This window comes from Apus apus, chromosome 2, assembly GCF_020740795.1.
Source record: "Apus apus isolate bApuApu2 chromosome 2, bApuApu2.pri.cur, whole genome shotgun sequence".
Lineage (NCBI taxonomy): Eukaryota > Metazoa > Chordata > Aves > Apodiformes > Apodidae > Apus > Apus apus.
The window spans coordinates 4380900-4396822 of NC_067283.1; the positions used below are offsets into that span (position 1 = coordinate 4380900).

General features: G+C 42.0%; 1 protein-coding gene across 1 annotated transcript in view; it reads left to right on the top strand.

Moving 5' to 3' along the window:
* Window positions 1–15923, top strand: part of CRHR2 (corticotropin releasing hormone receptor 2) — a 149958-nt gene that overhangs the window by 1736 nt on the left and 132299 nt on the right. Inside the window, exon 2 of the mRNA XM_051610398.1 lies at window positions 13356–13449. Coding sequence (XP_051466358.1) covers window positions 13356–13449 — 94 coding nt within the window. The remainder of the gene's footprint in view (window positions 1–13355; window positions 13450–15923) is intronic.

Genomic DNA, 15923 nt, shown 5'->3' on the forward strand with positions numbered 1-15923 from the left:
TGAGGTGGAGATAAGACTGGCCGGTGTCAGCGGTGGCGAAGGGCAGAGTTCAGCTAAGCCAGACCGACTTTTTTTTTTGGTGGCTTGTTTGTTTTAAGTGCTAGTTTGAAGGGTGGTAAAGGATACTTGCAAAACCGAGGGGAGCGATTAAGCAGGAGGTGTATTGATCTTGTGCAGAAATTGTAAAAGCTGTTCCCTCAGCATTAAAAAAGTGGCAGTGACCCTTCGGGCCTATAGTATAATGGACCCATCTTTGAACATTGCCTTAGATAGAGAACATCTGTTCTATTTCCTTATGTTCTGTCTTTTTGTGTGTGTGTCTTTTTTTTTTTTTTTTCCTTTCTATCTAATTTACAATGAAAGATAGATGGAAGTCAGGTCTGGGAAAGCAAAACACTACAAAGGCAAGCAAAGTTTAAATCTAGGTTCTGCAGTGCCTTTCGTAGAAGACAACGTTTTCTCAGCTCTTCCAATGCCTTTTTTTCCCCCCAGTCAGAGATCAGTACCCACGGGATCAGAGTGGCATGGATCTACACACTTGTTTTTTTCAATCCCAAACCAGTTCTGCCTAATCTTTGTTTCTTAGGCTTTTTCTCTTTCAAGCTGTGTTTTCCCTTATTGATTTCTTTTGGTCCATAAAAAGATTTCAGTTTATGTTTAGAGAGCGGGACTTCTTTCCAATGAGGTGACCAGGTACCAAGAGCTGCCAGATGAATTCTTTTTTCAATGAATAAAAAAATGTCACGCACTTCCCTTGTAGTTGTAACCTATGGACAGTTTTCCAGTTCTCCTGTAACTCTGAATTTAAATTATTCCTGTAAATGGTGATCGTTACATTGCTGCTTTAAAAACAACATGAGCTGCCTTAAAGAAAAAACAGCACAGATCCAGAGTCAAAATGTCAAGTTTCCATAAAATGCATTTAGCCTGAGAGAAATGTGTGCTTTGAGTGTATTCTGAGAGTGCTTGTTGGAGGAGCTTGTTTGGATGCAGCATAATTGTATCTGAGAAGAGACTCTTGTGTGGTGTGTGTTGGAAGACAATTTTAAGCCTCACGTATGGAACAACTCTTCTTGCTCCAGCTGTATCAAAAAGCTGAGCTTTTACTGCTTTTTTGGGTTCTGTTTTCATCCGCGAACGTTGTTGGTAAATCTGTCTCTCTGCTTACAGCTGGCTGAAACTTTGCACCAAGAAGCTTAAGAGAAACGTTTTAAAACTTTGGCCCAAATCCAAAGCTCTTAAGTCCATGTTTAGCTTGAAAACACTTGAAAGCTGACTCGAAGTCAATGGCTCTGTTCACATTTGTGGGTTTGAGAAAAAGCATAGCTGCTTGTGGGATCTGGCCCTTACGGGATTAAGGAAGCTTAAGTTTTCACAGCAGCTGAGCAATTGTGTTTTATGGGAACTGCAGGTTTGCAACACTTATGAAGTGAGGCAGCTTTCTAGTACAGAATTAGATCATGAAAATGCTGGTGCAAATGACCTGTCAGATTTCACAGGGCTGGTCAGCAAAAGGGTGAAGACTTGCACAGCAGGCTCTGAGATTTATGTTCTCTTAAAGGGTTTCTGTACATATGATACACTGGAAAACGCATGTGCTTGAATGTGAAAAACAAACAAACCATAAAACAAATGCAAATTAATCTTTTGACATTTTGACTCATCAAGACCATGCTGAGTTCACATAATTTAGAGGAGGGAGGGGGTTTATTCATCAAAAACAAAAGCAAAACTTGCTAGAATACATATGCTCTCTTGAAGCTGTTAAAACAGCCAGAGCAGTTTGAGTGTATCAGCTGGTGGTGACAAGTTAAATAATACTCCTGGTCTGAGACTGCCAAAACTCAGTCCTATTGTGAATTAATGCAGCATAAACGTCTCATCATGAGAAGCCTTTTCTGGTGTGGTACTTTGGCAGGGTTTAATTCTGTAGCCATCTTGTGGTAATTACTGGATATTTGAAGGAGGTTGTTGAACACAAGAACTAGTGATGTTGGCTGACTAGTCGTATTGCCATGAAACATTTCAGTGACATTCATAGCTGTCCTTAGCTACAAAGAAAGCAGCCTTTTGCTTTTGTTCATATAAGGCATCTGCCTACATATTATTATCCTGTCAAGAGCAGAAGAGAAATTGTGATTAAATCCTTTAAACTCTGCGGCCTTCATATTGCAAACCAGAGCGTGCTTGTGCCCGCCCTGCTTCTCACATGCCTTTTCTGGAGCTGGTGGAGGAAGACAGTGCAGGGATCTCATTGCAGAGTGTGCTCTTCCAGAGGTGCATCCTCATTTGGTTTCAGTCTCATAGGTTATATCTCTACTAGTACATTAAGATTGCCAGGACAGCTCTTCAGCCTTTAGGCCAAATGCCAGAGAGTGGCTTGTGCCCATGTTAAGCTCCTTCAGCTTCTAGAATGGGAAAACTGCAAACTGCCCATTGAGAATGGTCCATGGTGCAGCCTGGGTCCCAGATCATTCCTGGGCACTGTCTGAGATACTGCTGGGTTGCTTGAGGCCAGGAACTGTTCTAAAAATTCAACAGTATAAATTATTAAGTACTTAAACCAGACCTTTGCACTGTTTGATTTATTAGTGTAGATGGAGTGTGCTGTACTCCCATTGCTCCGGGCTCTCAGCGAGTGCCCGAGGGAGGCATTTTCCTCTAAGGCAAACTCCTCATTGCTCTGAATTCAGCGATCAGCTTCCTTTGTGTTAGAGATCACCGTGGGATCCTGCTGGTGATGTGATGAGCTGAGGGATTCACAATGGGAAAAACAGGACAGTGGATAATACCAACTTCTGAAGCGTCTGTTTTCTTTCTATTTTCATTCCCCTATATATTATTAAACCACATTTAAAAAAAAAAAAACAGAAACCACAAAACATTTGCACATTTCAGTATTTTTTAATAGTTCTGCAGGTATTTGAGTGAGGAGGAGGTGAGGAAATGGGGGTAGTAAAATCAAGCTATGCTCACTGCTGAATTTGATCCTTTTTAGTTTGTTACTTTTGGGTTTGCAGCACAGCAAATCCAAGACGGGGACTTTGGGAAAAAGCTGGTTTACTTTAGATTAAAATTTTATCCAGTACATGACACATCTGCAGGAATTTGCTTTTCTACTCTGTGTCTATAAATCGAAACAGATCAAATCTCGACCATGCACATGTATTTCTTTCTTTTAACCTCCACCAGTTTTAATCCCAAACGTAGTCTGTTTTCCCTTCAAGTGCAAACATCATTTCCTGGATGTAAACCTGGAGCTGTCCAGCGAGCCCCATGGCATCCCTTTGCCTTCTGTACTTGTTCAGGGATATGTATCAGAGCACTGCATAAACATTGTGCTCCTTATCTTTCTGTTCATAAAAAAGGGGCTTAACAACTAAACCTTCCTTCTGGTTTGCTTTATCAAACTATTTCTTTATACAGAATTGCTTCATTTTACTACTAGGCCTTTTTTTTTTGTTTTTTTTCTTCTTAGCTTTGAAATTAGCTATATTTGATTTCAGCTGGCAAGTGTTTGTTAAAGAGCTTTATATGTTTTATTTTGTTTTGTTGGTTACGTTTTTCTATGGCCCTTATTACCAGAGAAGACAAATAGAAACTAGTCATTTACCACTGTGATCAGTCAGCTAACAAGTACTGTCCTTCAGGTTAACAGCTGCTTGAATTTCATCAGTTTCATCAATTCTGGTGCCAGTGTGGGGATAACTGTGCAATGCACCCTGCAGTGTTCTTTGACATTCAGCATTTCATGCTTTCATACTGATTTCTCTGGGTCTGGGATCTTTTGGGTTGGCTCTCAGAAATTCTGCCTGCTCTTTACAAAGGCTGTGCCATTTGGGAAGTTCTGTGATAGGGACAGTGGCGTTCCCAGAAAAAAAACAGTTCACAGAGATGGGTTTTGATGTCCTGGCCTGACCTCTGGGTCACGAGTACCTTTTTGCTGGGCAACTGAGCCTGCATTGAGGGTCAGGTGCTGGGAGCCTGCTGCTCCTGCCTGTGCATGTCCTGTTCCCCAGACTGACAGCTCTATTGTGGAGCTAAATGGGTGGAGAACTTGGAAGCTGTCCTTCTGTGGGAAGGATCAATTAAACGGCATGTGCTTGTACAGAAACACAGCTTGTTTTCACTAAATAAGAAGGAAAATCCATTTGGTACCTCGAGCTGAGTAGTTCTTCAACAGGGCTGTAAGAAAATGAAATTAATTAAAGCTCTATAAACTTTTGCTTAATCCTGGCTGAATAACTACCCACTCTGGGTTGTGTATGCCAGGAAAGTAAATAGTGAGCAATGCAGATGGAGATTAAAATACATTAGCTGTCCTCACTGCAATGCTAAACCCTTGCCCTGGTAATTGTAGCTGAAGTGCCAGAGGACTGGAAGGGAGCCACCTGCCTCTGAGGGTTCTCTCTTGCTGTTACCCAAGTTCCTGGGGATGTGGGAGGCTTTCTGAGTGCTTTTATCTCTGTGCTGCCTTATTTTGGAAGTGCAGTCCTCTAGCAGGGGTGGCTTTTTTGGTGGAAACGAAGGAGGGAAGAAGGCAAAAATGAGTAAAAGAAAGTGTGGTGATGAGTCTGAACAGGTTGCCTGCAGGGCTGCCAGCCAGGCTCTGCTAGCAGGAGTCTCATGGACTAAAGTGTTGATTCCCTTTGAGTGGCAGTAGCAGACTCCCACTGCCCAGACAGAGCTTGGATTTCAGGAGGCTCATGCCAGCAGAAAGCAGAGAGACGGCCCATGAGCCAGCACCAGTGGCTGCACTTCTTAGTGTGGTCATCACAGGTGAAACCTTTTTGCTTTCTCAGTTCAGTCCCACGGGCTACTCAGAGGAGCGCTGGGCTCCTGCTGTTTCCTTATTTCAGAGGCAGGGGCAGCCAGGGACCAGTCTGCTCCTTCTGTTGTCAATTTACTCTTTCAAAGCAGAAAGGAAGGCCAAGGTTATACCTCTGGCAGGCAAGACTGATGTCTCAGAGCACATGACAGGATTTTAACTAGGGGAGCTCCAAATCAGATGGAGTGAGGATCCTTCCTCATCCTGTCTCATGTCCTGTCTACTGCAAGATCAGCTATTTAGTCCATCCTAAACTTGAGGGACCTTCCTAGGTGTAACAAACCCCTACATTCTCAAAATAAGTGTCTTTTTAGGAATATTTTCAAGTCTTATAAGGTATTTATTTCTTTTGGACAGAAAAAAAAAAAAAGTTTGAAATACAATTCTATCTCTAAATAGTAAAATAATTTCAAAATACCTTTTCATAGTATTTTAATTACTTTTTTGCAAAGAGGCCAAAATTTTAGAAACATGATTTTAAAACCCTCAAAATCTCTAGATTGATGATTGTTGTTCAAGATACAGTCTGTAAACTGTTAATTACAGCATTTCCAACAGAAAGGGTTTGGGAGTAGCTGTTACCTGTTACCCTGTTCACCATAGGGGCTATATGTCCTAGAACAAAGGAATGAAAAAATAGTCTACACTGGAAGGAACTGCTAGAGGTCTCTTGTCCAGCCTCCTTCTCAAAGGAAGGCTAATTCCAAAATCAGATGATATTGCTCAGGGCCTTATCCAGTTCAGCTGTGAAAACCTGCAAAGGTGGAGATTTCACAAAATCTCTGAACTCTTTTCCAAAGCTCAGCCATTGTCATGGTGCATAATTTCTTCTTTATGTCTTGTGAGGTTTTCCCTTGCTGCACTTGTGAACAATGCCTGCCTCTTCTCCCTTTGCTGTCAGCTTCTGAGAAGAGTCTGACTCCTCTGAAATTCCCCTTCAGGTAGTGACAGTCTGTTGTGATTAGACCTTCTCTTGTTCCAGTTTTGGAATTAAATTTCATTGTGATATGTGCTTTTCAAATACTAAGGGTGAGCTCCAGCTCTTCTTCAAGAGAAGAAGCAATGGATGGAGAGAAAGAGAATTAAGAATGAGCCAGTGAGGAGGCACTGGTCATCAGCAATGAACTTTCATGAAGTCTTGGGTCAAAGGAACTTTTTATGGGGGATACAGAGGTACCATTGTCAGCATTCCATGGACAGTGAGAAAAAATATCACCAGCTGATGAAAGTCTTGATCCAGAATGGGAGATGGGTTTTTACTTTTTTTTTTTAGGTGGGAGCAGCCTGGCAGAGACCTGAAAAACAAAGCTTAGGAGCTCATATTTGATGATCTAATATTGGGAGAGCCTGTGAAGGGAGGCCTTGAAGTGCACTGGCAGTGTGATAATGATGGATGGGTGAATGATCTGTTCAGGTAGATGAGAGTTTGCCTGGGAGAACTAGCTGAGATATAGGCATTTGTTTGGGTAAACATGAATTTTAATCTTGAGCTATTCTGGATGCCCTGTTTGTTTTTTCTGCAGTGCATAAATCATCTCCTCCTAAAGTACATGTTTAAAGAAGAAGTGATGGATTGTTCCTTTCTAGTAATTTCTTCTTCCACTGAAATGAGGGAGCCTAAAGCAATGCCATGGGACAAGTCCAGCTCATGGGTGGCCTCAAACTGTTTTGCTTTGTGTGCTGTGGCTCAGAAAGGCATTTAGCACATGCATGGTTTTCAGTGGATGCGTTTAATTTCATGCTTAGAACTGAGCACGTGTTCCTTTACTGAACTGAGGCCCTACTTCTTGTCATGTAGAAAGGGCAACCTTTGCCTGTCTCAGTCCCAAAGAGGACTTTCACTGAGACAGCTTTACAAAGTTGCCACTTTAGAGCCCCACCAAAAGACTTTCCCTGAAACATTTTGTCCACCTCAGAGCCCTAAAAAGGACTTTCACTGAGACAGTTTAAAAGCAAAGTTGAGATGTTTTGTTGATGTGACAGTTATGACAAGTTCTGGATAGCTGTTGATAATTCACTGGCTGCAGAGATTTGGGGTGAAGATCGTAAAGACAAAATAAAAAACATCCAGCAGAGGTGCAGATCTTACCAAAAGGCATCCCCTTTGGGGGAGAAGAGAGGATTCAGACCCATCGACCCGTCCAGATAGCTGTTGATCTCTCCCTCCTAAGAAACAGGATTCTAAGACTAATTTGTACTAATAGATGAAATGGGACTAGGTCATAAATAATTTCCTGATTGGTACCTTTGCAGACTCTTATTACTTACTAATTAAGGGAGTGGAAAAGGACCAGTGTTGCTCTTGATGCAGATTTCTCAGGTGTCATAGTTTCCATTGTTTTGGTTTATCTCTGTGACCCCAGGCAACAGAATCTTCATCCTTTTCCAGAAGTCGTGCTAATTGCCAGCCATCAAGTTTGCAGTCAAGATGCACAGAGTTTTATCTTGGCTTATGCCTTGGCTAACACAATGGTCTATTCCTTCTGCCCCTACTCCATATCCCATGTAGGAATCACAGTGATTTTGCCTGTTGTCTTTTGCAAGACAGCCCCTCTGTAGGGGAGGTAGGCAGACTGGCAGGACTGATTTATCAAAAGGGTCTGCCTTGTTGTCCCACACTTCCCATTCCATGCTGAATTATATTCTCTTTCTCCAGACTTCCTGGAAGAGCTGCAGAATTCATGCTGGCCTAAGATCATAGAGCAGTGTCTCCTGGATCACTTGGGGCTCGGTAGCTAGTGGCACTATTTATCTAGCTGCTGGGATTAGAGACAGGTAATGACAGATTGTTGAAAGAGCTGAAGGATTACATGAAAAAGAGATGTTTTTTCTTGAACTGTGCTAGCAGCCTTTCCATTTACTGTAATTGTAGCTGGCTCAGGTTCTGGGTTCCTGTGAAAACTTGTATTTAGATCTTCTATCACAAATGGAAATTATTTTTCTGGTGAAGAAGAGCCAAACAATTGTACACTGCCAAATGCTGCTGCACTAGCAAAGTTAAGTTACTGAGTTGAGAAAGGCCAAAGATGATTGAAGCAGAGGACTGACCTTTTTTGGTTCTTTGACAAGCAAAGTATTTCTACCATGCTGACTCTGGTAGTGCTGTCCTTTAATAAGCATCTCTTTTTCATACATCTTGTGTATGAAGTAACCACACAACAGTGAATATAAATCCATTCTGACTACAGAAAAGGCTGCCTTCCCCTCCTTTCCTAGGCTCTTCTCTTTTTTTCTCTTTAAGTAGCATTCTTCACTCTCCTTGTTGTGCATATTCCTTCAGGTGATTTGTAGTCAGCAAATAATCTGAGTCTCCTCACTCTTCCATGTATTACCATCTCTTGTTAGAGAGAAAGAACTGCTCAGATGGATGTTGGCATTTGTTTTAAGTGCCTTCCACTGAATACCTGGAGTTTTTCCCAAAGCATCTGTTTTCACACACAAGAACTGGTGATGGCAAGGATCCCCCGTACAATCTGCCAGGTGCCCACCTGCCCTGGAACCTCCCCTGGGTTTTGTCAAGGAACTGTGGGATTTGCTTTGATTTTGCTGCAGTGAGTTCTTTCGGTGATTGTATTTTTGTGGTGAAGTTAGAGGCATCTGTTGCCCTGAAGTGAGCTTTTGTGGACACAAGCTAACAGGTTTTGCATGTAATTGGACCACTGCTCTGAGACAGTCCTTCCCAAACACTCAGGTGAACGCTCCATCCCATGGTGGAAATGGTGCCTTTGGAGATATTAACTTAATAAGGTTACCTTTGAACCAGGGGTGTTTATTGAACACATTTAGTTGAAATGAGAACTTAAGGGCTCAGCACTCCCCAGATGTTTTCCAGAAACCCCTGGGAGAAGGTTCTGCTTCACAGAAATGAAGGGCAGGAAGAAGCATCCTCCTAACATGATCCATGCAACACAACAGATGTCTGCTCCAGGGGGGAAGGTGCTTTGGCTTTGTAAGGAGCACATATAGCTAGTTAAGGCTGACACTTCATTTTTCTGTGGAAATGGAGACATGAGAGGAATCCTTCTCTTGTCAGCTGTGGACTGAGCACATTTTGTGCTTAATACCTACACAATTTTTTTATGTTGCAAGGTCACTTCATCTTGCTCAGTAAAATAAAGAACAGAGCAGCACTCCAGTTAATTTTATAAGGTGATGATGTGTTCATGTCTTCTGTAGCCATCAGCTCCAGGAATGTATTTACCTGTCCTCTTGTATATAGTGCCTAAAGAGTGTTTAGGAAGGATTCATCTAAGTTATTCAATTCTTATAGTGGGTGAGGCCCAGCTAATGCAGTCAGTGCAGGTCAGGGACTGGTTCATTTCAGCCTAAAGATTTAAAATACAGCAATGAACTGCACCTGAAACATTCCTGCTTCTCTTCCTGAATTGCAAAGGAATCCCCCCAGGTGCCCAGCTCAGCTGTTGCTCTCCCTGGTTTGAAGTCTTAGCTATTTGAGATAAATCCCACTGCTTTTCTGCTGGTGTCTTTGTGATGAGATGCTGTTACAGTTCCAAAGGATGGATTTCTCTAGGACCTCCTAAGTACCAGGTGCTACAATTTTCTGAAAGGGAGAAATTCTGTGCTATTACTTTGAGACCATGTCCCAGCTACTAGCACCTCTGCTTTTGTTTGGCATGCCACCAGCAGATGCTGTACAGGGGGGTGTAACAGCCTTTTCTGAAAAGCTGGCTTTTATTAGACAAGTAGAATATGGTATCTGGGAATTCTTATGTGGGGATGGAAAAGTGGAGCATATCTATCTATCCATGTTTGGCAGCATTTGCTGCCTCCTGAGCTTCCCTCCTCCATCCTGGCACCAAATGTTGCACTGTCATGTGTCATCCTTTTCCTCTTCAGCGCTCTCCTTCAGTTTTCAGTTGTGCTGACCTCATCTGCTCTGCTGCTTCTTCTTGCTGGATGTTGACACTGACCAGATGCTGTGCATTCTATCTCTGAGGTAGCCCCATGCTTCTTTTGATAGTTTAGGACCCTACTCACAGCTTTGGGAGCTTGCATGTATTAATGGAGCCACTTCTTGCATGTTTGAGAGAAGAAAATAACCTCTCCAGTGCAGGTGAATTACAGGACCAGTGTTCATTTGTGGGTTTTTTATCTCTCTGTCTCTCCATTTATCTCACTACTTAGTGGAACACAATAATCTTTCAAAGCTGGACTCGTAACTTAATTTTAAAAGCAATTAACATAGAGTCCTCTCCAATCTGCATGAAATAACCACAAGTTCTGGTAGGGACTGAGAGGAAGCAATGCTGTTATGAGTCAGATATTTGTCTATGCCCAGAGCTCTCCATATGGATCCACTGAGACGTGTTTCATCTATCATATAATTTTGCTTATCTGCTTTTATTACTTCATGTTAGTGATTTAGGAGAGTACTTGTGTGACAACAAATTCTGAGTAAATAAATGTTGAGATTGGAGCCCTTCCATTTGCAGAGGAGCATACAATATGTTACTCGTAGGCTGTTGCCTTTTTCCTCTGCCCTTCTCATACTTAGAGGTGATCTTACAGTGAGTTCCTCTGATTGTGTCTAACAGTTGCATGCCCTCTGACACAAAGGAGGACCTCTTGTGGATCAGTGAAGAGCAGTGACCATGGCCAAGGGGAATGTTCTAACAAAATGGTCATAAGAGACACAGAGAGTGACACACTGGAACAATTCATCCACTCCTTTTCTGAAAGTCCTCTCAGATGTGAACAAGGAGTTGGCCAAGGGCTCCATATATTGTTGTGAAGAGTCAGAACTGGCCTGCAGACTATTAGTTGGTGCCCCTGCTTTAGGAAGTAAAAGATTGATCTCCTTAATCTCTGGCTCATTGCTCATAAATGTCCACAGTGTCTCAGAGAAATCAAGATAGACATTTCTGTCCATGTTTCAGGTAAATATGCAAGACAACCTAGAACTCATTTGGTGGGAAGAAGTCATGGAACAGGAGCTGTCTTAAGAGAAATGGAGTTTGAGTAAAGTAGTGTGTCACTTACTCCAATAAACTAATATATCAAAACTAATATATCAAAATAGATACACAGTCATAGGGCAAATTATTTATATTTCATATTCTGCATTCCTTAAATGTGGGGGGGTTTGCTGTTGTTTATTATTTTTAAGAGGGTTTTTTTGGCTTTTAGGGTTTGTCTGCTTTAAATAGTTTTTTAAAAGTGTCTCACACACAGAGGAAAGCTGTGCACTCTGGTTAGTGGAGAGAAAATGAAAGCAAAAGTAACATCATCTGTGGAAGCCGCTTTTCTCTCTGGCCAAATGAACCTAAGTTAACCCTAAAGCAAATGTGACATTTAACCTTTCTTGTTCCTACACATACTGTGCTAAACTTGACCTCTGTCTGTTCTTTCCCATCATCTTAGGAAGCAGACAGCTGAACATGCAGCGTATTTACAGTACATGGAGATGTCTCGAGTTTCTTCTTTGAAGTGAGATAGTGCTTTGGCCTGGAAGGTAGCAGAGGGGTGGAGGGAAAGAAGGGAAGAAATGCCTCTGCTGTGTCAACTCATGTGACTGGGTCTGACAAGAGACATGAGCACTACATGTCTCTCTGCTTTCTGGCAGGCTTGGGTGCAGTTCTGTGCCTTGTAAGATGGCATCTACCCTGGCTGCAGAACCAGAGCCATCGCCTTTCTCTGTCTCCTTGACCTGACCATGCATGGTCAGTACCCTGGATGGCTTTGCTATGTGAGGCAGGAGTTTCAGTCTTCTTGGAGGAGAATCTGCAGCTTCATGGTGTTTAATTTGAAAAGAATGAAGTAAGAGAATCACTTTGGTAGGAAAAGACCTTTAAGATCATCAAGTCCAACCATTAACTCAGCACTGCCAAGCCCACCACTAAACCATGTCCCTAAGCACCACATCTACATGGCTTTTAAATACCTTCAGGGATTGTGACTCTACCACTTTCCTGTTCCTGAAGCCTGAGAAAGGCTTGTTTGTACTTCAAGACTTCCTGTTTTGTAAAATAACAGCAAAGTGAGAAATAGATAGAAAGGGCATTGTATGAAGAACAGTTGTTCTTTTGAGACCAACATTGCTGATGAATTCTATTGTCGTGATCATTTACTCCTCTTCTTATTGAGTGACAAGGAATTCAGTGACATCAAAAGGGTTCTGCAATCACTTAACACATCTTAAGGTGCTGAAATGTAACATCAACATTCAAGGAGTATGGTTGTTTCCCTGAGTAAAAGCTGTCTGTATTATATTAGAGTCATAATGCATCAGTAGTTTTTATCATTGATGTGTCACTCCTGAATTTTCTCACCACATTTAGTTCTGCCTTTCTTAAGTGGCTTTTCAAGAGCATCTCTGGCTCCAAGCAGTATTCCAGCTCAGCTGTTTCCTGAGATGTACAGTTCTGTGGGCTTCTCTCGTCTGTCTGCAGTGGGCACTTCAGTAATTCCATTCCTGAGTGTGAAAATGACAACATACTCCTTGGATTCAACTCTAAATATACATTTCCTGAAGTTTACTTGGGGATGTACTGTTATCCTGTACTGAACCTGCAGCTTTCCTCAAGTGCCCATGTGGATATTACTGCTCTCCTTCTCACCAGCATTTGCCCTCAGTGGAGGGCTCAGCAGTCTGAATTCTGAGGGTCAGAAACCTGTGTGTTTTTTACTGGCTAAAAAGAGAGAGGGATCACCTTACAGGGGTGCCTGCTTTTCCTATACAGTCAATGGAAGCACTTTCTTCAAGCCTTCTGAATTGCCCTTTGCCAACTGTGGTCTCTCTTGGACGTGTAAGGATCTCTAGCACCCATGTAACCTTTACAAGTTAGTTGAAAAAGTCTGCACGTGATCTTTAATGGGATGTGATTTGTTTCCTCTGGTTTAGGCATCTTATTTTTAAGTGAGATAAATTGTGTACTGAGCTTTGTTAATGCTAGCTCCCAGAATAAGTGGTTCATTTGTATATGCCTACATTGAGTCAGGTGAATGTCACACAATCACAGAATCACCTTGGTTGGAAAATATCACCGAGTCCAATTGTCAGCCTAACACTGACAAGTTCTTAACTAAACCATGTCCCTAAGTACTACATCTATATGATTCTTAAATACCTCCAGGGAGGTGATTCCACCACTGCCCTGGGCAGCCTGTTCCAATGCCTGACAGCCCTTCCAGTGAAGAAATTCTTCCTAACATCCAATCTAAACCTCCCCTGGTGCAACTTGAGGCAATTACCTCTTGTCCTATCACTTGTAACTTCATTGAACAGCCTGATCCCCACCTCTTTACAACCTCCTTTAAGGTAGTTGTAGAGAGTGTTTTCTCCCCTCAGCCTCCTATTCTCTGGGTTAAACAACCCTACCTGATGTCACAGAGCTAATCAAGTATGACCATAAATCTTCTCTATCATGATAGGATGTCTGTACCTGAACCAGTTATATATGGGAACTGCTATGAACGTGCCAGGGATTATTGTGCTCATGAATAAGAAAATCTATTCTGTGCTGTTGCTTTACTGTTTGTATTGTTTTCTTTTGGTCTGTTCATTCAGATAGTTCTCCACTGTGAATCTGCTGTGAACCTGCCCTTGTCTGTTCTGCTGGAAAAGTACTGTGAAGCTTTGTCAGCCCGCACCAATGTCACAGGTATTTCTCCATTTCTTTTGGGTTTCTTGTTACTGTAGGATCTGTTTTCAAAGTGTCCTTGCTTCAGGAACATCTTTTCCTGCTGAGAGAAACATAGTGGGCCTGGGCTTTCACTGGCAGCAATGTACAGTGGTGGTGTGACACAGAAAGACAACTTTGAATTTTGCACACCTGGAAAGAGCTTCAGGAGACCTAATAATGACAGCCCTTTTTCATACTTATTCTGTTAAGCTGAGTAGTCTCACCAGCTGACAGGATAGTTGAAGGTTAGTACAGTTAAAGTGGCTGTATCCAGACTGGTCCAGACTCACTGCCAAAGGCTGCCTGCATTTCTTCAAGCGCAGCATGGGGCATCCAGGCTGGGCAGGCAAAGACAAATTGATGTGCTGGTAAAATCCAGCCCTTGTGTGGCATTCACTGTAGAAACTGGGGTGCCCTGGCCAGGCTGACAGCTCATATAAGCTGGGGGTGAACCTTGGATCATTTCAGCCAGGTCAGTGGAGTTGTGAAAAACATCAGTTCTTTACGTCAGAACAAAGTACGTATGTTTAACCACTAAACTTTACTATTTCTGTTTCCTGGTTCCACCATCAAGTCTCCAAAACCTGCCTGTAACTTTTTAGGTTTGGACAGAAGACTTTTCTGACAGAGAGGCAGGGCAGGGGCACTTAGGGGCACTGGCAGTGGAGTAAAGGGAATATGAGGCTCACTGAAAGGTAGACAGCAGGAAGGAGTGGTGGGAATATGGTGCCTTGGCTTTCCTCAAACCAGTTTTTGAAAGCAGGGCAAAACATTGATTCTTGTCCTTGATTCTTGGCTAAAATGCACAAAAAGATACTGTAAGAGATGTGAAGCTGGGTCCAGTTTTGCTTCAGAAGTGGGAGAAGCACAGTCAGAACCACCCCCCTGCAGTCTGACTGGGGGGCTGTGCTGCAATGAGTGATGCTCCTGAGGGCAAGAATAAGTTTGCTTCTTTCCTTTTCTCTTTTCCCCTGGTAAATCTTCATGGAGGGAAGAATTTAAAATACCTCATAATAATAATGATATTATCATTCATCCAGTTCTCCAGCCCTGAGAAATGACAAAGAAAATGAGGATCAAGTAAGAAAAAAAAATCTTTCTTTATAATATATCAGATCAATTGTGTTTTACTCTGACTTTACCAGTTCCTTAAGGACAATAAGCTGGTCTCAATAAGCTGATCAGACAGAAAGGCTGAAAGTTGTGTTGCCTTAACTGCCTCTAAATTTGCATATTAATGGGTGTGTTGACCTGTATTATCAATCTAGCCTGAGCTCTGCAACTTGTGCCATTGTGTTCCAGGGAGCAACTTTGCCTCATGTGGCATTTGCCTCATTTGCCTAATTTGCCTCTATATATTTTAATATGTAATGGCCATCTCCTGGAAACAAAGGAAAGACAGATGAGGTTCTGTGAAGTCTTCCATCATTTTGGGCAGACCTTTCAGGTTTTCTTTACCTTTTGGGTATTTTTGTAAATATTATTGTAAAACTTGCCATTCATTCATAATGTATTTTTACCTTGTCCAGAGCTTCTACTGCTAAAAAATAAAGAAAAACCCAAACAAATTTCTCACCAGGCTGTCTTAGCAGCTGGCAAACAATTCACTTCTCAATTATTGAGAAAAATAATTTTCTGGGCTGTGTGCATGATGCATTGTCCTGGTTTGAGCATGAACACAGCATGTCTTCTCAGGCTGAGTGCAACTACTATAGCAGCATTTTAATATGAAGAGGGAAGATAGAAGCCACAGAAACCTCTCTTCTGTTGCACTTTTGTAAGGTGTCAGTGATACCCAAAATCAGGTGAGCTTTGTGCATCCTTCATTTTGAATCCTCACAGCAGTAAGGATGTGTCCCTTTGAAAAACTAGTGCACTCCATAAAGCAGCAACATGGATGTATAGAACCAGACCACAGAGTCTGCAATGTCTGAGTCTTTTCTCTGGCTCACACTCTTGGACACAGTGCAGAGAACATCTTTTAGAGGGGAAAAATCAACACAAAACCTCCAAGGAAAGCCATATCAAACGATCTTTATTTATAGCTGGAGGAACAGTAAACATTAAAGTTTCGTAATCGGTTATCTTCCTTGTCTCTTTTCCAGAAGATGCTGTTAATTAGTCTAATATGTTAATTTCCTCCCCCTATAATTACTAACTTCACCCTCCAAATATATTCACACTAAGTATCCCAAACAGATGGCATAAAATGCTTTTGAGAATATAATGTATGTGTAATTTCACTGAATTGCTGAGTGAATGACATTGTAAATTCCATCTGAAGTGATTGAAATCAAGCAGCACTTCTTCAGAGGTGGAAAGCAATTTAACTCTCACTTTTTGGCATTGTTTCCTTGAAAAATCCCTGGAGAATACTGTCATAATTATTTGGGTGCAGCTTTTGAACTTTTTGGGAATGTGTGTTTTCATTTGTGGACTTGAAGAAGACTTCT